The sequence below is a fragment of the Anguilla anguilla genome, chromosome 4 (genome assembly GCF_013347855.1).
Source record: "Anguilla anguilla isolate fAngAng1 chromosome 4, fAngAng1.pri, whole genome shotgun sequence".
In the NCBI taxonomy this organism is placed as follows: Eukaryota; Metazoa; Chordata; class Actinopteri; order Anguilliformes; family Anguillidae; genus Anguilla; species Anguilla anguilla.
In genome coordinates this window covers 24,289,607-24,304,979 of record NC_049204.1, presented here as the reverse complement: position 1 = coordinate 24,304,979, position 15,373 = coordinate 24,289,607, and the positions used below count along the sequence as shown (strand labels likewise).

Here is a 15,373-nt window from a genome sequence, read left to right as displayed (position 1 = left end):
TATACTGAATATCTTAGTTTTTTGTTTTGTTTTGTTTTTGGTAAATCTGAATGCTTTAGATTTTGTTGTTTTGGGAGGTATTCACAATTTGCTCAAACTTATTTGATTTTATTCAGTAGATTATCAATACTTCATAGATTCTATGGCTACAAAGGGATATTGTGATGTATCATGCCATTGTCAATATGGTGTTGAGAATCAGGCCACATTAAATGGGCATTACTAATAAAATGGAAACAGAAAGTAAAACGTAAGGCTTTTGTACAGTTGCTTTTCAGTATAAATGTGGAAGAGATAAAAATACTGAATTTTAATTGAATTATTTACTGTATTCTGAAAATCAGGTTTGGATAAATATGTTATATATGAACATTTTTTAAATATATAATTTATACTTCAATTGTTTGATCTGGTAAACCATAAAGTGGTATTTTTATGTTTGTTTTGATTTACAACTATTTTAGTGAACATTATTTCAGTACAATATTTCTCACCCATATTTTATTTAACCTCTCCTGCGAGGAAAAATGTTATAGTATCAAAGCCACACAATATATTCTATCACTTAAAACATAACTTTATGATCTAAAAAAAAATCAACCATTAATATAGAACTCACTATCAGATTTACACAAGGCTATATTAAAATATCTATGAGAGAATAAACTGTCTTGGTCAGGTACAAAACGTCCTTGCACAAACCCTCACGTATACACATTCAGAGTCGGAGTAAGCACCATGATTGTATGTATTGTATGTAATACATATGAGGCATGGCACATGCAGTTCGGATGTGTTTTTGTTCCAAATTCTTATTTCCCACATTGAGGAAACGCCTTTATTAAATGCCGGAATTCCTGCAAAGGGACCCATTCATTCAAAGGAAGTCTGCAACAATGTGTTGTCCAGAAAGCATCCGTCCATGAAACACCTATTAATGAGGTGTCTGGTTATATAATTAGTGAAGGCTGGTGGCAGAATTAGGTATTTTCCCCCATTAACTTTCCACTAAAGGAATATAGAAACCGGGGATACCTAGATACAATGCATGTGTGCCCACACACACGGAAACCCTATTTTAATTATGTCTATATGAACACATTAATGCGAGTTCTAACCAAAGCACTCAAAACTACATTTGAATTCATATTGTATTTATGCATATTGTTACTATTTTATAATTAAATAAAGTTGTATTCTGCAACTTTGTTTTATCAGTTTTTTTAAGCAAACTGCCCAGAGTTCCCACTCATTGTTCTCCTAATGCCGTTTCCTTTGGGAAATTCCTAGCCTTGGATTTAGGACCAGTCTGAGGATAATTACTGGAAACCAAATGGGGGCAGGGAAGATGGAGGTTGTAACGAGTAGGTAACCTTATATGATTGGTTTGTCAATTAAATATTATGCGCTGCCATTGGTAAAAAAATGACGTCAATCTACGAACTAACAAGTCCCTCAAGTTTCAAACTTTTTGAGGCGGAGTCAAGTTACAAACTTCTGTAACTGATCTCGAAGAGAGAAAGAAAAAAAGTTCTTCAATTATTTACTCACCAGTAGGCTGGCTAGCTTGCTACCTAATACAGAGCACTGTCAGGAGTTGGGTGTCTTAAAATCGTTGCGGGGTTTCGCTAAGGAGGCACACTCCGAAAGAGAAACAAGACGGGGTTTGGTTGTCATAATGAAGGTTTGGGATTTAGTTCAGATGAAGATTTGAAGAAATAGTACAGACCACACGGTTTTCCCCTCGACCCATATCCGGTTTGTGTTGAAGAAGGAGGAAAGGTAAGAGAAAAGATAACGGTAGATAGTTAACATTTTTTTGGCTGATGTGATGTGAATAGCTTTTTTGTTAGGTAACATGGGCTTAATGGATAACCGTAAGTTAGAAAAATTAGCTAACCGGAATCCACAAAGTTCCCATTTGTACTGAGAATTAAATTAATAATTGCAGTACAAGAGGTGATGTTCAGCGAGCTGGATGTTTGATAGCAAACCACATCCGTAAGTTAGATAGCTAGTATCTTTATTTAACACGAGTATTCTAACGTGACTTGTTTCATACTCGCCTGCTGAATTGATGACTTGCTGAACTGTTTGTCCCTAGAGGTAGCTAGGTGACTAAATACATAATAGATGGTTAGGTCGCTAGCGATCTCAACGAATTTGTTCACTTGGCAAGATCGATAGTGCACTCCCTAGATAATTAGTACTATGTTGTCCCATAAACATTGTGGTATTAGCTAACGTTAACGAGAATTTACTCATTAACTGGTTAGCTACAGTGATCAGATTTTAGTTTGAGTGACAGCTGTCATTGTAGCCTAACGTTGTTCTTAGCAACATAACGTTCACTAGCTCGACAGTTTGCGGCTAGTGCTGAGCTATTCTTTTATTGTAGCCTACATTGCACATGTCTTATTTAACTGGCTCGATGATGATGTTAATAATAATAATAATAATAATAATAATAATAATAATAATGTGTCCTTTTGAATGTGTGCTGATTACTCTTAGGATTAACATACATTGATATATAATGTACAGGCATGAAGACAAAGAAGGCGTTTTTAGGAATCGAAGTTTGCAATATTGGGTCCCTAAACCACTTTCTATCCTCGTTGATATTTGAAATACCTTGGATATATCATAGCTAAGGAAGCAACGGTTGGCTACACAATAATGATTTTATAGCATGTTTACAGCTTAGGACGGTGCTGAACTTTGATGTCAGCGTTAGTTATTACTTTAACGTCTAAACTGTAAGATTAAACTATGTTGGGAACATGATATACGGTGACACACGGTAACTCATTTACAGAAACAGAGAGGTGTTTGACCTGATTCAGTCTGCCAGTAGGCTCTTCACTGCAAAGTTCAGCTGGCCTGGCTGCTTCAACTGTTGCCTGGGCAACACATGCAACTAATCAGTCTGGATTGCTGTGGGCACTTGCTAGGATGAATGTTTTTTTTTTCTTTTTTGAATTATCAAGGTTTTAAAAAAATGTTTTGTCATGGTTTCAGTATTCTTGTTAACCCCTCCTATATTTTCTATCCTGAGGTTTTGTTGCAAGAACCATTAAATCCACCCTGGCCTGCTCAAATGTGTGTGCATATGTTTGGTCATCCACCACCAAAATAAATAGCTGCTATCGTTATTTTACCTTATCAACATCTTTATTAACTAAACAAACGTTTCCTGTGTGCTGTTGCCCTGCGGTCCATAGGGGGGTGCTATTTTTGAGTACAGCCTATCATCACTGCCATGCCTCCAAAATGATCTAGTTGTTTACCCCCAGCCAGGAATGCAGAATGAGATGAGCCAGGTTTTTAAATCCTTTCAGTCATTGCATTAGAGTCTGAAGTAATAACCTGCTCAAAGTTCTGGTTTTGTGTTTTAGTATAAATGCTGTCAGATTTAAATGGAGTCTTCACTATCCAATCTATTGGCCTGTGGCTTCGCATTTGTTGATGTGAAATGTCTATTGTGTCTGACTTCATCCGCTTGTACTTGTAAATGTATCCTGTTCACGGATATTGTGTACAACACTTGCCCCAGCTGTTGCGGCGGCACGCCACTCATTGTCCCTAAAAGCATTGTTCTGCAGTTTTGTTACTGCACCTGTTGTAATCTAACAGACAGTTTCCCGCCCCGTTTCATTTTATTTAAATGCAGGTTATGAATTATTAATCTGTGAACCATTTTGCGGGGTGTCATTAATGATTAATGGCACAGCAGGCTGTTGCAGATCTGAGGGGAGTCGCCGCTGTGCGCTGTGAATGCATGCCTGCTCAGAATTGTGCAGAACCCCTGACAGAAGGAGTGGGTGGAAGAGGGAGAGAGAGAGAGTGGCAGCGCGCGAATCGGAGCCGTGCGGACCGAGCTGCTGGTTCCACTTCAGATGTCAGCGCTTTACTCCTCGGGTAACTGTGCAGAAGCAGAGAACAAAACAAAACAAAACACAGTAGTAATAGATGAAAGGTTTCAACATTGCACAATAGACCCCCCTTAATGGCCCTGTTCAAGTTTAACTGCCTGGAATGGTTTTGCTTTGTCTTCTGTGGAACAGAAAATAGTTTATTTTAACCTGAAATCAAAAGGAGTTTTTGACTGAACCGTTACACCAGTTCAATTTTATTCCCCCATGTTATCTTTGCTTGTAAGGCCACTCCTTAAAAAATATCTTCCTTACTATACATACATGTGACATCATGGTATGTAATGTGTACCTTGGGCAAGACTGCCAAGATTTGCATTCACCTTTTATTTTTTATGTTCAGTGCTATTAGATAACAAAGATACACATTTTATTTTGGCGGAATGTGTCATACAGTACTTTAGTTCAAAGTGCAGTCTGGCTATTGTGTTGATTCTACCGCTAATAGGACTTCAGCTTCTGCTGCTGTACACCAGGAAATGCATTTGAATTCAGTGGCTGAATTATAACCATGTGACTTTGGTCAGCCAATCAACTTATCTGAAAGACTCCTCATTATTCTTAAGTATTTTGTTTACCAAATGATGCAATGTACAATATGTTCACATTCATATTATAATAACTCCCCATGTAATTTAGACCAAACCAGTTTGCAACTCAATGTTTGCTCTGCTTTCTCTTCAAACATTAGCCCCATATACACACCTTATGTACTTATTCAGTTAGATTTGGTTTAGATGTACGTTGAATAATTTGTTATTGTTATTATTATGTTATTTTAGACTGCTTTTGAACTTTGCTTTACCTGTGTGTACAGGCGTAATGCATTTATTTATTATATGTGTGTACGGTTTGATTGAATGTCCTTTAAATGGAATCCCAAACAGTAGTATGGGATTAATTTTTTATCTTAGACTATTTGTGTGTTCAAAGTCCATATAATGAGATCAGCATGTGCTAAAAGAAGTGATTACCCGTTTGCTGTTCTAGAATTATAGGAAATTGTTTTTTTTTTTTGTTTTTTTTTTTTCTTAGCTACAGAACCATTGTTTCCGGCTGAGTGGGGCTATTAGAGAAGAAAGGAATGGCGCTTGAGAATAATAGGCTATGTGGGAGAGGCTGGCAGTTTGTCATTTTCCCTGAGTAGTGAATGAAGGGGGCGGGAGTTACTCATTTTCCCTCAGAGTGAAGCTAGGGGCGGGGCATGAGGAAAGGGGGCGGGGTATCCAGGTGTATCCACTCACTGTCACCCTCACCCTCACCCTCACCCTCACCTGGAGCAATCAGTGTGAGCAGAGGGGCTGTCCTGCTGTTGAAGCTCTGGCAGTGATAGATGAGGGCTCTGTTTTTTCACTTGAGCACACAGTAACACAGAGATATATATACACACACACGCATGCACACACACTCTTCTCCCAGCATGGAAGAGGAGATCACAATGGACGTCCAGGAGGGTCCGGGTGAGTTTTAAGGGCACAAGCCCTACCAAATCCGAGGACTCTGCAGAAGCCAGGTTATTTTGTTTGATATAAGTTAGCCGCGAGCGCCGAACCAACATTTCTCCGCACATTTCGACTGTGATCGCCTCTCAGTTTATTGTTTTGTTTGTTTTCACTGCTCCTCTTACTCCCGGAGCGGTTGTTCTTAGCTGAAAACCTCTTTATCGCCCGTCCTCCCCCGGACAGTGATAATACGTACGACCCTTTGTCGGCTTGATTTGTGTTACTGAGACGGGTAAAACGCGCCGGACATAGAAATGCACTGCTGCGTTCTTGCTGTCGGCTGTTAAAGCTTGGCATTTATGTCAGTTGTGCAGTTTATTTTTATTTATTTAAAAAAAAATCTGAGTTCTCTGCCCTTGGCCAAGCGCTCCCCAGATATAGCACAGAGGCCCTATATTTGGCTGTTATTCAGAATGTCACATTGCCAAGTATGAGAGCGGAATCCATGATGGAAACCTGTGATTCGGTGAGTGGCACCCCTGGGACACCCCTCCCTCTCTCTGCATTCCATTTCCCGACTAACTGTAAGACATGGATCAGCATGGGATTCTCTGATTAGAGCGCCAAGAAATTTGTTTTGCCATCGTTTAGCTTTGTGCAAGCCTGCTGACACTTCTGGGTTTCAATCCATTCTTAACTTGAAAGCATTTGGAGTTATGTCAGGGAAAAGATAAATATAGCCTTTTTTTTTAGTTGAGGTATTAGTCACCAAGTTGCGTTGAGTTCATGGCAGTTTCCCGTGAGGGGAATTTAATGAGCACCTCCACCTTTCAAATCTCTGAAAAGTTTAGCAATGTGAAGAGCGGCTCTCGCTCCAGTCTTTCATGTCCAGGGGTGAGTAACATTAAATTAGATGTTTGAAAACAATTCTTTTTATTTATTAATTAGGTCGCCGGCTGCGTCGTGATCATACATTGCCCAGATCTTTAAGGCACGTCACCGTGATCTTGTCGCGTATCTGTGGTCAGTTGGAGTGAAAGACGCAGCCATTTGCCTCCACAATGAAAAAGAAAGGTCAAAACTTCTATTCACTTCATTTTACTGGAACAAATTCCTCACATTCCTGTTTGGGGGTATTCCTTAGAAAAGAGGGAGACCAAGCTGGCAGTTGTCAAAAGAACACAACTGCCGTCCTTTCAGAGTTAACGAGTGATTAAAAAAGACTAGCCATTGTTTTTCACTGTCTGCTGCACGTATGGTGAAATCCTGCTCAGTCGATTTCAGGCTGTTTAGTTTATTATTCTTCGAGGCATTCTGCATGCCTGTGTCATGGCAAACGCAAAGTTTTCGTACGGGGGGTTTTTCATATAGGCTCGGCTGAAAACCTGTTTACCGAGAATCCAAGTGTTTGTTTTGGGTGGTGTCCAGGAGATGATGATAATTCACAGATGCAAAAAGGAAAAAAGGGCAGCACTGACCCCCCTGATAGTAAGCGTCTGTGGGCCGGTGTTGGGGGGGGTTTGGGGCTGACAGGGGCGTATTGTTCCCTCGGCAGGCGGAAATGTGTAGATAACGCCCCCCCACCCGCCCCACATCGCTGGCTTTGTGTTGCAGGCAGAGATAAGTATGGCCCAGGCAGCCGGCCACACAGATGCTCTCTGTGAATAACTGTGCTGTCGTTTAGTGCTCCCTGCGTTCTGGATGCCTGCTCACACAGGGCCACGCACAGGGCCACGCACAGCGTCAGGCACGGCCACGCACAGGGCCACGCACAGGGCCACGCGGGCACAGTGTCAGGCACAGCGTCACACACAGCGCCACGCACAGCGCCACGCACAGCGCCACGCACAGCGCCACGCACAGGGCCACGCACAGCGTCAGGCACAGCGTCACACACAGCGCAACGCACAGCATCATGCACAGGGCCATGCACAGTGTCACACGCAGTGTCATGCACAGGGCCACACACAGCATCATGCACAGTGTCACACACAGTGTCACACATCCACCGAAGGGGGCAAGTGGCTCACGCTCCCTGTGGCTTTTATAAATGAGTCTTCTCCCTGGGTGAACCCATTTCTGTGGCAAAGAAACAGTGTGAAATGGCAATGAAAAGATATTATAAATCTTAACTCTTAAATCTGGAACACGCCTGATTTACTAAGACCGTTAGCATGTGCAAAACCTTTTAGCACACGCAAAACCAGTAACATGCGCTGCCGGTCATAGTAAATCAGTCCGTATACGGAGCCCCCCAAGGTACCATAAAAATATCTCAACGTGGAAATCCGTACTCTCTCAGGCCCTATGTGTGAAAGAATTATTATTGCATGACCATTAAAAAGTATTTAGCGATCAGTTCTTTTTTCTACTTTGCCATTATACTGTTGATAGGAGCCACATAATGTATGTATACAGTGGTCTACCAGTTTGCCATTTGTGTTCCACAGGGAGTCCATCCCTTAGTTGATTTAGCTGAGTGGTTGTGTTCATTACATTGTGGCTGTGGTCAGTCCAGGGTCCTGTTTCACGAAGCAGGACTACTCGACGCCTGAAGACTCACCTCTTCAGGCTGCACCTCTCCCCATCCCTCCCTACCTCCCTGTAATCTCTTAAATGACTGTAAGCTTAGGGTTGTAACTAGGTAGCTGTTTCGTAGGTGACTTAGTTAATGCACCTGCCTTAACTACTGCTTGTATTTTTTCCATAGACTGCGTTGTTGCTGTTCTCGTTGTGTTAGTGTTAATCAGTTTAACCTTCAGGGTCCAAGTTGAACTATGCGGTTCTTCCCTGCACTTGGACCGGTACTTCTCTCTAGGGTTTTCGTCATACTTGTTCCTGGTTATGGTTATACACTTTGTTGTACGTTGCTCTGGATAAGAGCGTCTGCCAAATGCCTGTAATGTAATGTAATGTAGTCCTGTTTCACGAAGCAGGAATACTGAGTTAGCTGGATGACTCCGTAGTCCTGTTTCACGAAGCAGGACTACTGAGTTAGCTGGATGGCTGCACTGAGCCGAACCCAGGACCCTCCCAAATCTGCAGCACTGAAGTAAAAACAGCTGTTCCTGTTTTTTACTCCATGCAGTTATCCATCTAACGCAGTAATCCTTCTTTGTGAAATACCCCCCAGGTACCTGGCTGCCTGGGGGTATGACTTGGGGGCGACATTAGCTCAGGAAGGTTTACTGTTCCATCCACGGTCTTCTGAGTGCGTCAAAGTGTCCTTGAGCAGGACACCTAATCCCCCATTGCTCCCAACGAGCTGGTCTGCGCCTTGCATGGCTGCCTTGATTGCCGTTGGCGTGTGAGTGTGTATGTGAATGGGTGAATGAGAGGCATTCATTGTAAAGCGCTTTGTGCAGTTGTTGCTGGAAAATGGGCCATGTAAATGCAGTCCATTTAGCATTTGAGATGGAGCTCTCACTCTGCGTGTCCTTTCCTCCTCAGACATGGACTCCTTCAGCACCAAGAGCCTGGCGCTGCAGGCCCAGAAGAAGCTGATGAGCAAGATGGCCACCAAAAGCGTGGCCAACCTGTTCATCGACGACACCAGCAGCGAGGTGCTGGACGAGCTGTACCGCGTGACCAAGGAGTACACGCGCAACCGCAAAGAGGCGCAGAAGATCATCAAGAACCTCATCAAGATGGTGGTGAAGCTGGGCGTGCTGTACCGCAACAACCAGTTCAGCGGCGAGGAGCTGGTGCTGGTGGAGAACTTCCGCAAGAAGGTGCACACGCTGGCCATGACGGCCGTCAGCTTCCACCAGATCGAGTTCACCTTCGACCGGCGCGTGATGAGCAACATCCTCAACGAGTGCCGGGAGCTGCTCCACCAGGCCATCAACCGCCACCTCACCGCCAAGTCCCACTCCCGCGTCAACCACGTCTTTAACCACTTCTCCGACTGCGACTTCCTGGCGGCGCTCTACGGCCCGTCGGAGGTCTACCGCCCGCACCTCCAGAAGATCTGCGACGGCCTCAACAAGATGCTGGATGAAGGCAACCTTTGACCTTACCCCCTTTGACCTCCTTTGCTAAAGCTACATTGTTTTTTTTACACGTTTATGTGAACATGTGTTTTTTGGTTTTTGTGTGACCTTCTCCAACTTACACTGAAGGATATGTACAGCTGGAGGAACATTCTCCCTCCTGTTTTTATTTCTTCTTCCCAAAGAGGACCTGGACAGGGCTGACTGAATGTGCCTGTCACGTCTTATAGCTCGCACATCTAGAAGAGAACATTGAACTGTCAGTGCATTGAGCTGCTTGTCTCCTGTTGCCTTGCATTCTTTTCTGTTTTTAAAACTCAGTAAAATGCAGAATACCAAAATAAAATGTCGGTTCAGTTACTATTTGACCATTAGACCGGCTCGAGTGGTTTCATGAAACTTGTTTAGTGGGCCATTTTCCTGAAAGCAGGGTTTCCTAGGGCTTGCAGCACAGCAGGCTGTCATTCTGCATAATCCACTGTAATTTAGCATTTGCTGGCTGTAACTAGTTCAGTTAGATGGGTTGCTTCTCCAGGTAGGATGTAGTAATTACAGTAATCTGTCATTACTGAAGGAATTTCTGAAGGTTTTTCTTCCCCAGCATATGGAGTTTGTCGGTGTGATTTTAGAGTGTACAGTATATTCACTTTGAAGACAAATGTGACTATTTTGTAGTGTATACAAGGCAGTGAACCCAGTCCAAGAAAAATCTTTTTGGTGGTCCTAACACTAATAGGCCAATTGCACAGCCTTGCTGTTATGGTAACAAAGCTCCATTTTCTTTCTTTTTCTTTTTTTGTTGTTGAAGAAATAACGTTTGTCTGTACTGTAATGCAGCTACATTTTTAACACTGTATTAGGATTGCGACTTGCTGCCCTGTTGTGCAAAACGTCCGTATTGCTTCAGAGAGGGACAGGATGATTGTGAAAACAGCGAATAGGGAACTGCAACTCGAGCTTTATTTTGCAGACCATGGGCAAGCTCTTTCCCTATTTATTGCAGTGCAAAAATGATTGTGGAATTGGTCAAAACACATGACAGTTTATTGCAGTGGGTATCGTAGGCTTACGTTCCCTTTAACTGTACAGTGCACTACAGACAGTGCCGGTCATCACTGTCTTTCTACCCAAACATCACTCTCATCAGAATTTATGTCCGCCCCTCTCCTCAACCACCACCGCCCGTTCAATGTGATGATGAGAGTTCTTTGCTATAAGCAAGCCCTATGCAGGAAACAAAGTGAAGTATTGATTATTTTAAACTGTTTAGCTAAAAGGGACTCCCTGTCTGGTGAATGCGAGTCATGTTAGATTAGTGCGAGCTGTTTCATGGATGTGCTTTCTTGTGCTTTCTTATTGTGCCCTTGTACATTTTTGCTAAAGAACTTTACTGTAAGGGAAACGCACTCCCCGTATGTTCCCTGAGGAACTTTCCCCGCCTCTCTCCTCTGTCAGTGCAACGCTTAGCATACATAACGGTTTTGCCAAAGAGAAATGTATTTTTTTAACCGCCGTCAGCCACAGCTCCAATATTCAGATGCACTTTCAAGACTATGACTCATCAGTGTGCACTCACACTTTATCACTGTTTTCCTATAGATACTGTCATTATTATTGTTGTTGTTGTTATTATTATTATTGTTATTACCATCTTTATTTTCATTATGAAGACATATCTCCTTCCACCCTCGCACCTCCTATATGAATCTGTTCCCTGTGTGGTCAACTGGTGTAGTATTCTTATTGCCAGCGGACTAAGTAATCAAGATGCATTCTGGGATTCATTTCAGTGACCAACAGTTATAAGCAATACGCTGATTACCGAGGTGCTGCTTACATGAGCAGAAAGGACACGTCATCCATACCGGCTCAAAATGGTGTCGGTGGCTTTTATGTCCTAACGGGCTGCATGGCCATACAGTTTTAATCTTCCCAATACTTTCTCAGGGTTGTTTTGGATGGCTTTATGGAAAATGATTATCAAAACGCAGGTTTGAGCAAAGGAATCAAACCTGTAGAATTATTATATGCAGAACTCTGCACGCTAATTGTAAGGTTCTGCTTATCTGTACCGTGTGATTGTTATTGTTGCTTTTGTTATTTTTATTTTCCAAGAACAAATGTTTGTGTAAATAATGTGTTTTTGATTTTTGTTTCATGTTCCTTTATTTTCCGGGAAAACAAAAATACATGTACTCTTTTTAAAAAAATATATAAATAATAAATTCTCCTCTGTGTAGCTGAATGAGTTTCCAACTGAAAGTCAGAGTGTAGCTTTGAATTCACCAGGGGGAAAGCAGCCGGCCCTCTGTGTGGCTGTGTGACTGTTCGGCCCATATAAATCTCCTGCAGCCTGGGAGAGCTGAACGCTTTAAATCTGCTCTGCGCTGACAAGTAATCTTTTCCTCATGGCGAGGACTTTGTTATGCTTGTGTCATTTTTTAGAAATGCAACTTCCCAAAAGTTTGTTTTCTTGTCTGAAGGGTTTTGTTCTGGCGATCTCATTTGTCAGAGTCTGCAACCCCGTCACAGGTCAATGCTGAACACCAGTGGACCGGAAATGAAATTGGGAAATTTACCAATAAGATTTTAGTACTTTTTTTTTTTTTTTAAACCTTTTGAGCAGGATTTATGTCCTGCTGGGGCATAGATGTAATATGTTTTTTGTGTTTTAACTTTCCCTAAAGTGTTCCTTGTATTTTATCTAATGGTATCAATGAAAAACATTATTAAATGATCTTTGCCAGTCTGACATTTATATAAAGACGACTTCTGAAGGAAGTAAAGGTTTGAATGGTTTCCCTGAATAAGAACTTTCTAAGTGGCCAATTATGAAGGTTAATTACTAAAGCGTACATTACTGTGCAGTTTAGTGCATTTATGAAAAGTGGTTATGAAACTCGTTTCCATAGAAACACAATTGCGAAAATTGCCAATATTCCTTACATGCTAAACAATGCCATCTGTAAATAACTAAAGAGGACTTATGCAATCCTTGATTGTAGTGTTGTTCTGATTGCCCCCAATACACAGACAGACACACACATTACCTTTTTTTTTGATTCAGTGAGTCTTGCCCTGATTTCCTGACCAGCACTCAAGATCCTGAATGGAGAGCAAAGTTCAGTTTAACCTTCCTGTTCCCCTGTGCTTCCACTTATCTTTGATGCTAAAAATGGAAAGTTTCATTTTAATCTCTGTTCTTTAAAGATGTATGGTCCCTTCCTGATGTAGGGACAGTGTGGGCTGGTGACCAGCAAGATTTGCAAAAGAATTTGAAGGATTGAGTATAAAAGTAGAGATTCCAAAGCATGCAAAAATCAGCCAGCTGGATGAACGCTGGCGAAATGTGAAAATGGCAAAAGAACAAAATGGAAATAGTAAGTACATGCAAACAGGATTTAAGCATTAGCCACCAAAGCTGTGCAAGAGGCAGGGACACTTATCTTCTTAGTTCTCGCTATTACAGGTCTCACTAGGTGTGTGTCACCACACACATACACACACACCCACGCACATACTGTATAAATATATATATATATACTGTATATGTGTGTGTGTGTGGTTGATAAAAATGTGAGATAGAACCCTGTAATTTATCCTGATTTAATTGGCTAAAAAAATGTTCTCTCCCTCCAGTGGAGCTGCTCAGTGGCCAACAATAGAGGATTGTGGTTGTACTGGGCAGCTCCCAGGTGTGAATGTGTACGAGTGTGAAGCAGGGCATTGCTGCAAAAGAGCATCCGTGCTCAGCGAACCTACCCTGGGTAAATAAAGGTTAAATAAAAATAAGTAAATTTTAGGTGCTATAATATAAGTATAGAGGACCAGCCTATTTCATAAAAAATTAAAGCAATTAGCACCACTTTTGAATTCCATGCATCCCATAGTCATCTATATAACTATATAACTCAGCGGTAATCATGCTCCTGCAGCCCAGTTAATGTTAGCCTGCCGAACTCAGTCAACACAATAACTCCCAAGTGTGCACACCACAAGACAGAAGCTGAATCCAGGCTAAACAAATGTTTTAAACTGCCATTTAAAAGAAGTGAAACTGTTTATATCCACCTTTTCTATGAAAAGAAAAAAACATTACCACATATTTAATGTAAATTAAAGGTGTATTTATCTATTGTAAAAATGTAAGTGCTATAATGTACTATTTAAATATGTTAATATACTATACAGTTATGTGAATCTATTTGCGTCTCAGAATTGAGTGTTGGCACACATTGGTAGGTCAGGCTGTTTGTCCAGGGAACTACCTGGTTTTCCAGGGTAGTGCAGCTGACAACATCTTACAGGAACAGGTTGGAGACAGAATCAAATGAAGCTGAAGCCATCGTACTGAAGACAATTGAATAAGGCTGTTATGTTTCATTGTCTTGCATCAAATTACACATGTTTATTATAGGTTCAAAATTCTTTCCCCGGTAATTGGTAACATTTTTACCTTTAGGCATTTAGCACTAATATGTCAGTTACCAGTGATATTGCAAAGCCCAGCAAATTTCCCAATAATGACATCAATCACACTGCCACACTTCACACTGTGTATACTATAGCGCTGCATAAAGTGCATTGGTCTTTAGTGTCTTTTTGGTGTCGTTAGACTATTCAAATTTTATTATGGAATCTATGAATTTGACTAAATGCGCATGCCACAATAGATGTTCTTATAGTTTACTTATCACCCTTCTTCATAATATTTAATTGATAGTTCATTTTCTGGGTTTTAAACAATTTTTTAATTAATATTTTAGAACTTTCTGACAACCTGCCTACTTTACAGTGGCAGTATAGGGCATTTGCGTTTGTTGTATAAAATAAGAAAATACAAAACAAACATTCATTTAATGCTATTTATTCAAATTTATGAACATAAAAATCTGTTTTTATATCGTGCCCATACTTTTTACTACTTAAATGCAATGGTCTCTGGTTGCATAAATCATAGAAAATAGTTCAAACTGAAAAATATTAAACATTCTCCATATGACAAATATCCTTCATTGCACACAATAACTGTCAGGGCCAATCAAAAACATACACTAAAGCTGAAATAATCTAAACTCCATAAAGTGAACTTCCCCCTTTTAGGCTATTAGGGTGTTTTTCAGGTGTTTTGAGGCAATGAAAAAATCTTGTGGCAACTTTGACAAAAGGCATAAAACTTCCCTTTCTTTGAAAAATGTATTTCTTGAAGAATTAACTGTGTCATCGTGTTCGGAGCTTTGAAATACTTGGGGTTTTGCACAAGCATCCCAGCTGGGCTAGATTAGAGGTGGGCGGGCAGCAGTTACCAGGATGTATAGTCATTGTACCGTACATTTCAAGAGCACAATGGAATTCATTATGCAAATAACAGAATCTGTGCAGTTATGAATATCATAAGTGCGACTGTAAGCTGGGCAACTTAAAAATGATGAATTTGGTATGTACTCACAAGCAAAAATAGTTGTCCTTGAAGTGTGAATTCACATTATTTCCTACATTATTTCCTACAACTGCTGTGTTTTACATGCTGTGGGCAATGCCAAGCTCAGGTGTTTATAAACAACCAAACAAATTAAATAAATAGATAAATATAATTAAATGAGACAGATAATTTTACTGTATATGGTGACGGATAATAAGTTAAATTCATTAATCATTCAATTCATTAAAGTACAAATGGGCAGGTTGATAGAACACCTAATTTTATTAAATAAAAATGCTATTTTAGTGTCACATCGACCGTTTATTAATGGTCTGCACATCAATTTCAAGTACATTTCAAGGTGCTAAATCCAGCCATATTTTGTCCCCTCCACCTCATTATTTTAAATCAACTGAGAGGCCTATTGTCATTTTGATTTCTGTGCACAATGGTTGCAGTCAGTTTTCCATCACAGAGCTAAAAAAAAAAATCATAGATGGAGGCGTAAGGAACCACACACTGTTCCTCAAACAGTCACAGAATTTTGAAGCATCCTGTACAGCTGTCTCCAGGTTTTAGTGA

At 40.9% G+C, this 15,373-nt stretch overlaps 1 protein-coding gene across 3 annotated transcripts; it reads left to right on the top strand.

Annotated features, from left to right (window-relative positions):
- Window positions 1-1,472: 1,472 nt before the first annotated feature.
- On the top strand, window positions 1,473-12,363 carry tnfaip8l1 (tumor necrosis factor, alpha-induced protein 8-like 1). Of its 3 annotated transcripts, XM_035415851.1 has the most exons (3): window positions 1,473-1,782; window positions 3,734-3,921; window positions 8,828-12,363. In XM_035415851.1, exons 2-3 carry the CDS (start codon window positions 3,900-3,902, stop codon window positions 9,388-9,390), a joined length of 585 nt encoding a protein of 194 aa, XP_035271742.1. In that variant the 5' UTR covers window positions 1,473-1,782; window positions 3,734-3,899; the 3' UTR covers window positions 9,391-12,363. The 3 variants fall into 3 exon arrangements, with proteins under 3 accessions (XP_035271742.1, XP_035271744.1, XP_035271741.1); XM_035415853.1 differs by lacking the exon at window positions 3,734-3,921 and having other exon boundaries at window positions 1,475-1,782; XM_035415850.1 differs by lacking the exons at window positions 1,473-1,782; window positions 3,734-3,921 and adding an exon at window positions 5,212-5,395.
- Window positions 12,364-15,373: the final 3,010 nt, after the last annotated feature.

Bases quoted from the DNA above. Each gene is read 5' to 3' on its own strand.
- tnfaip8l1 (XM_035415850.1), top strand. From the start codon at position 5,332: ATGCACACACACTCTTCTCCCAGCATGGAAGAGGAGATCACAATGGAC. The intron at 5,396-8,827 runs GTGAGTTTTAAG...TTTCCTCCTCAG, and splicing joins GGACGTCCAGGAGGGTCCGG to ACATGGACTCCTTCAGCACC.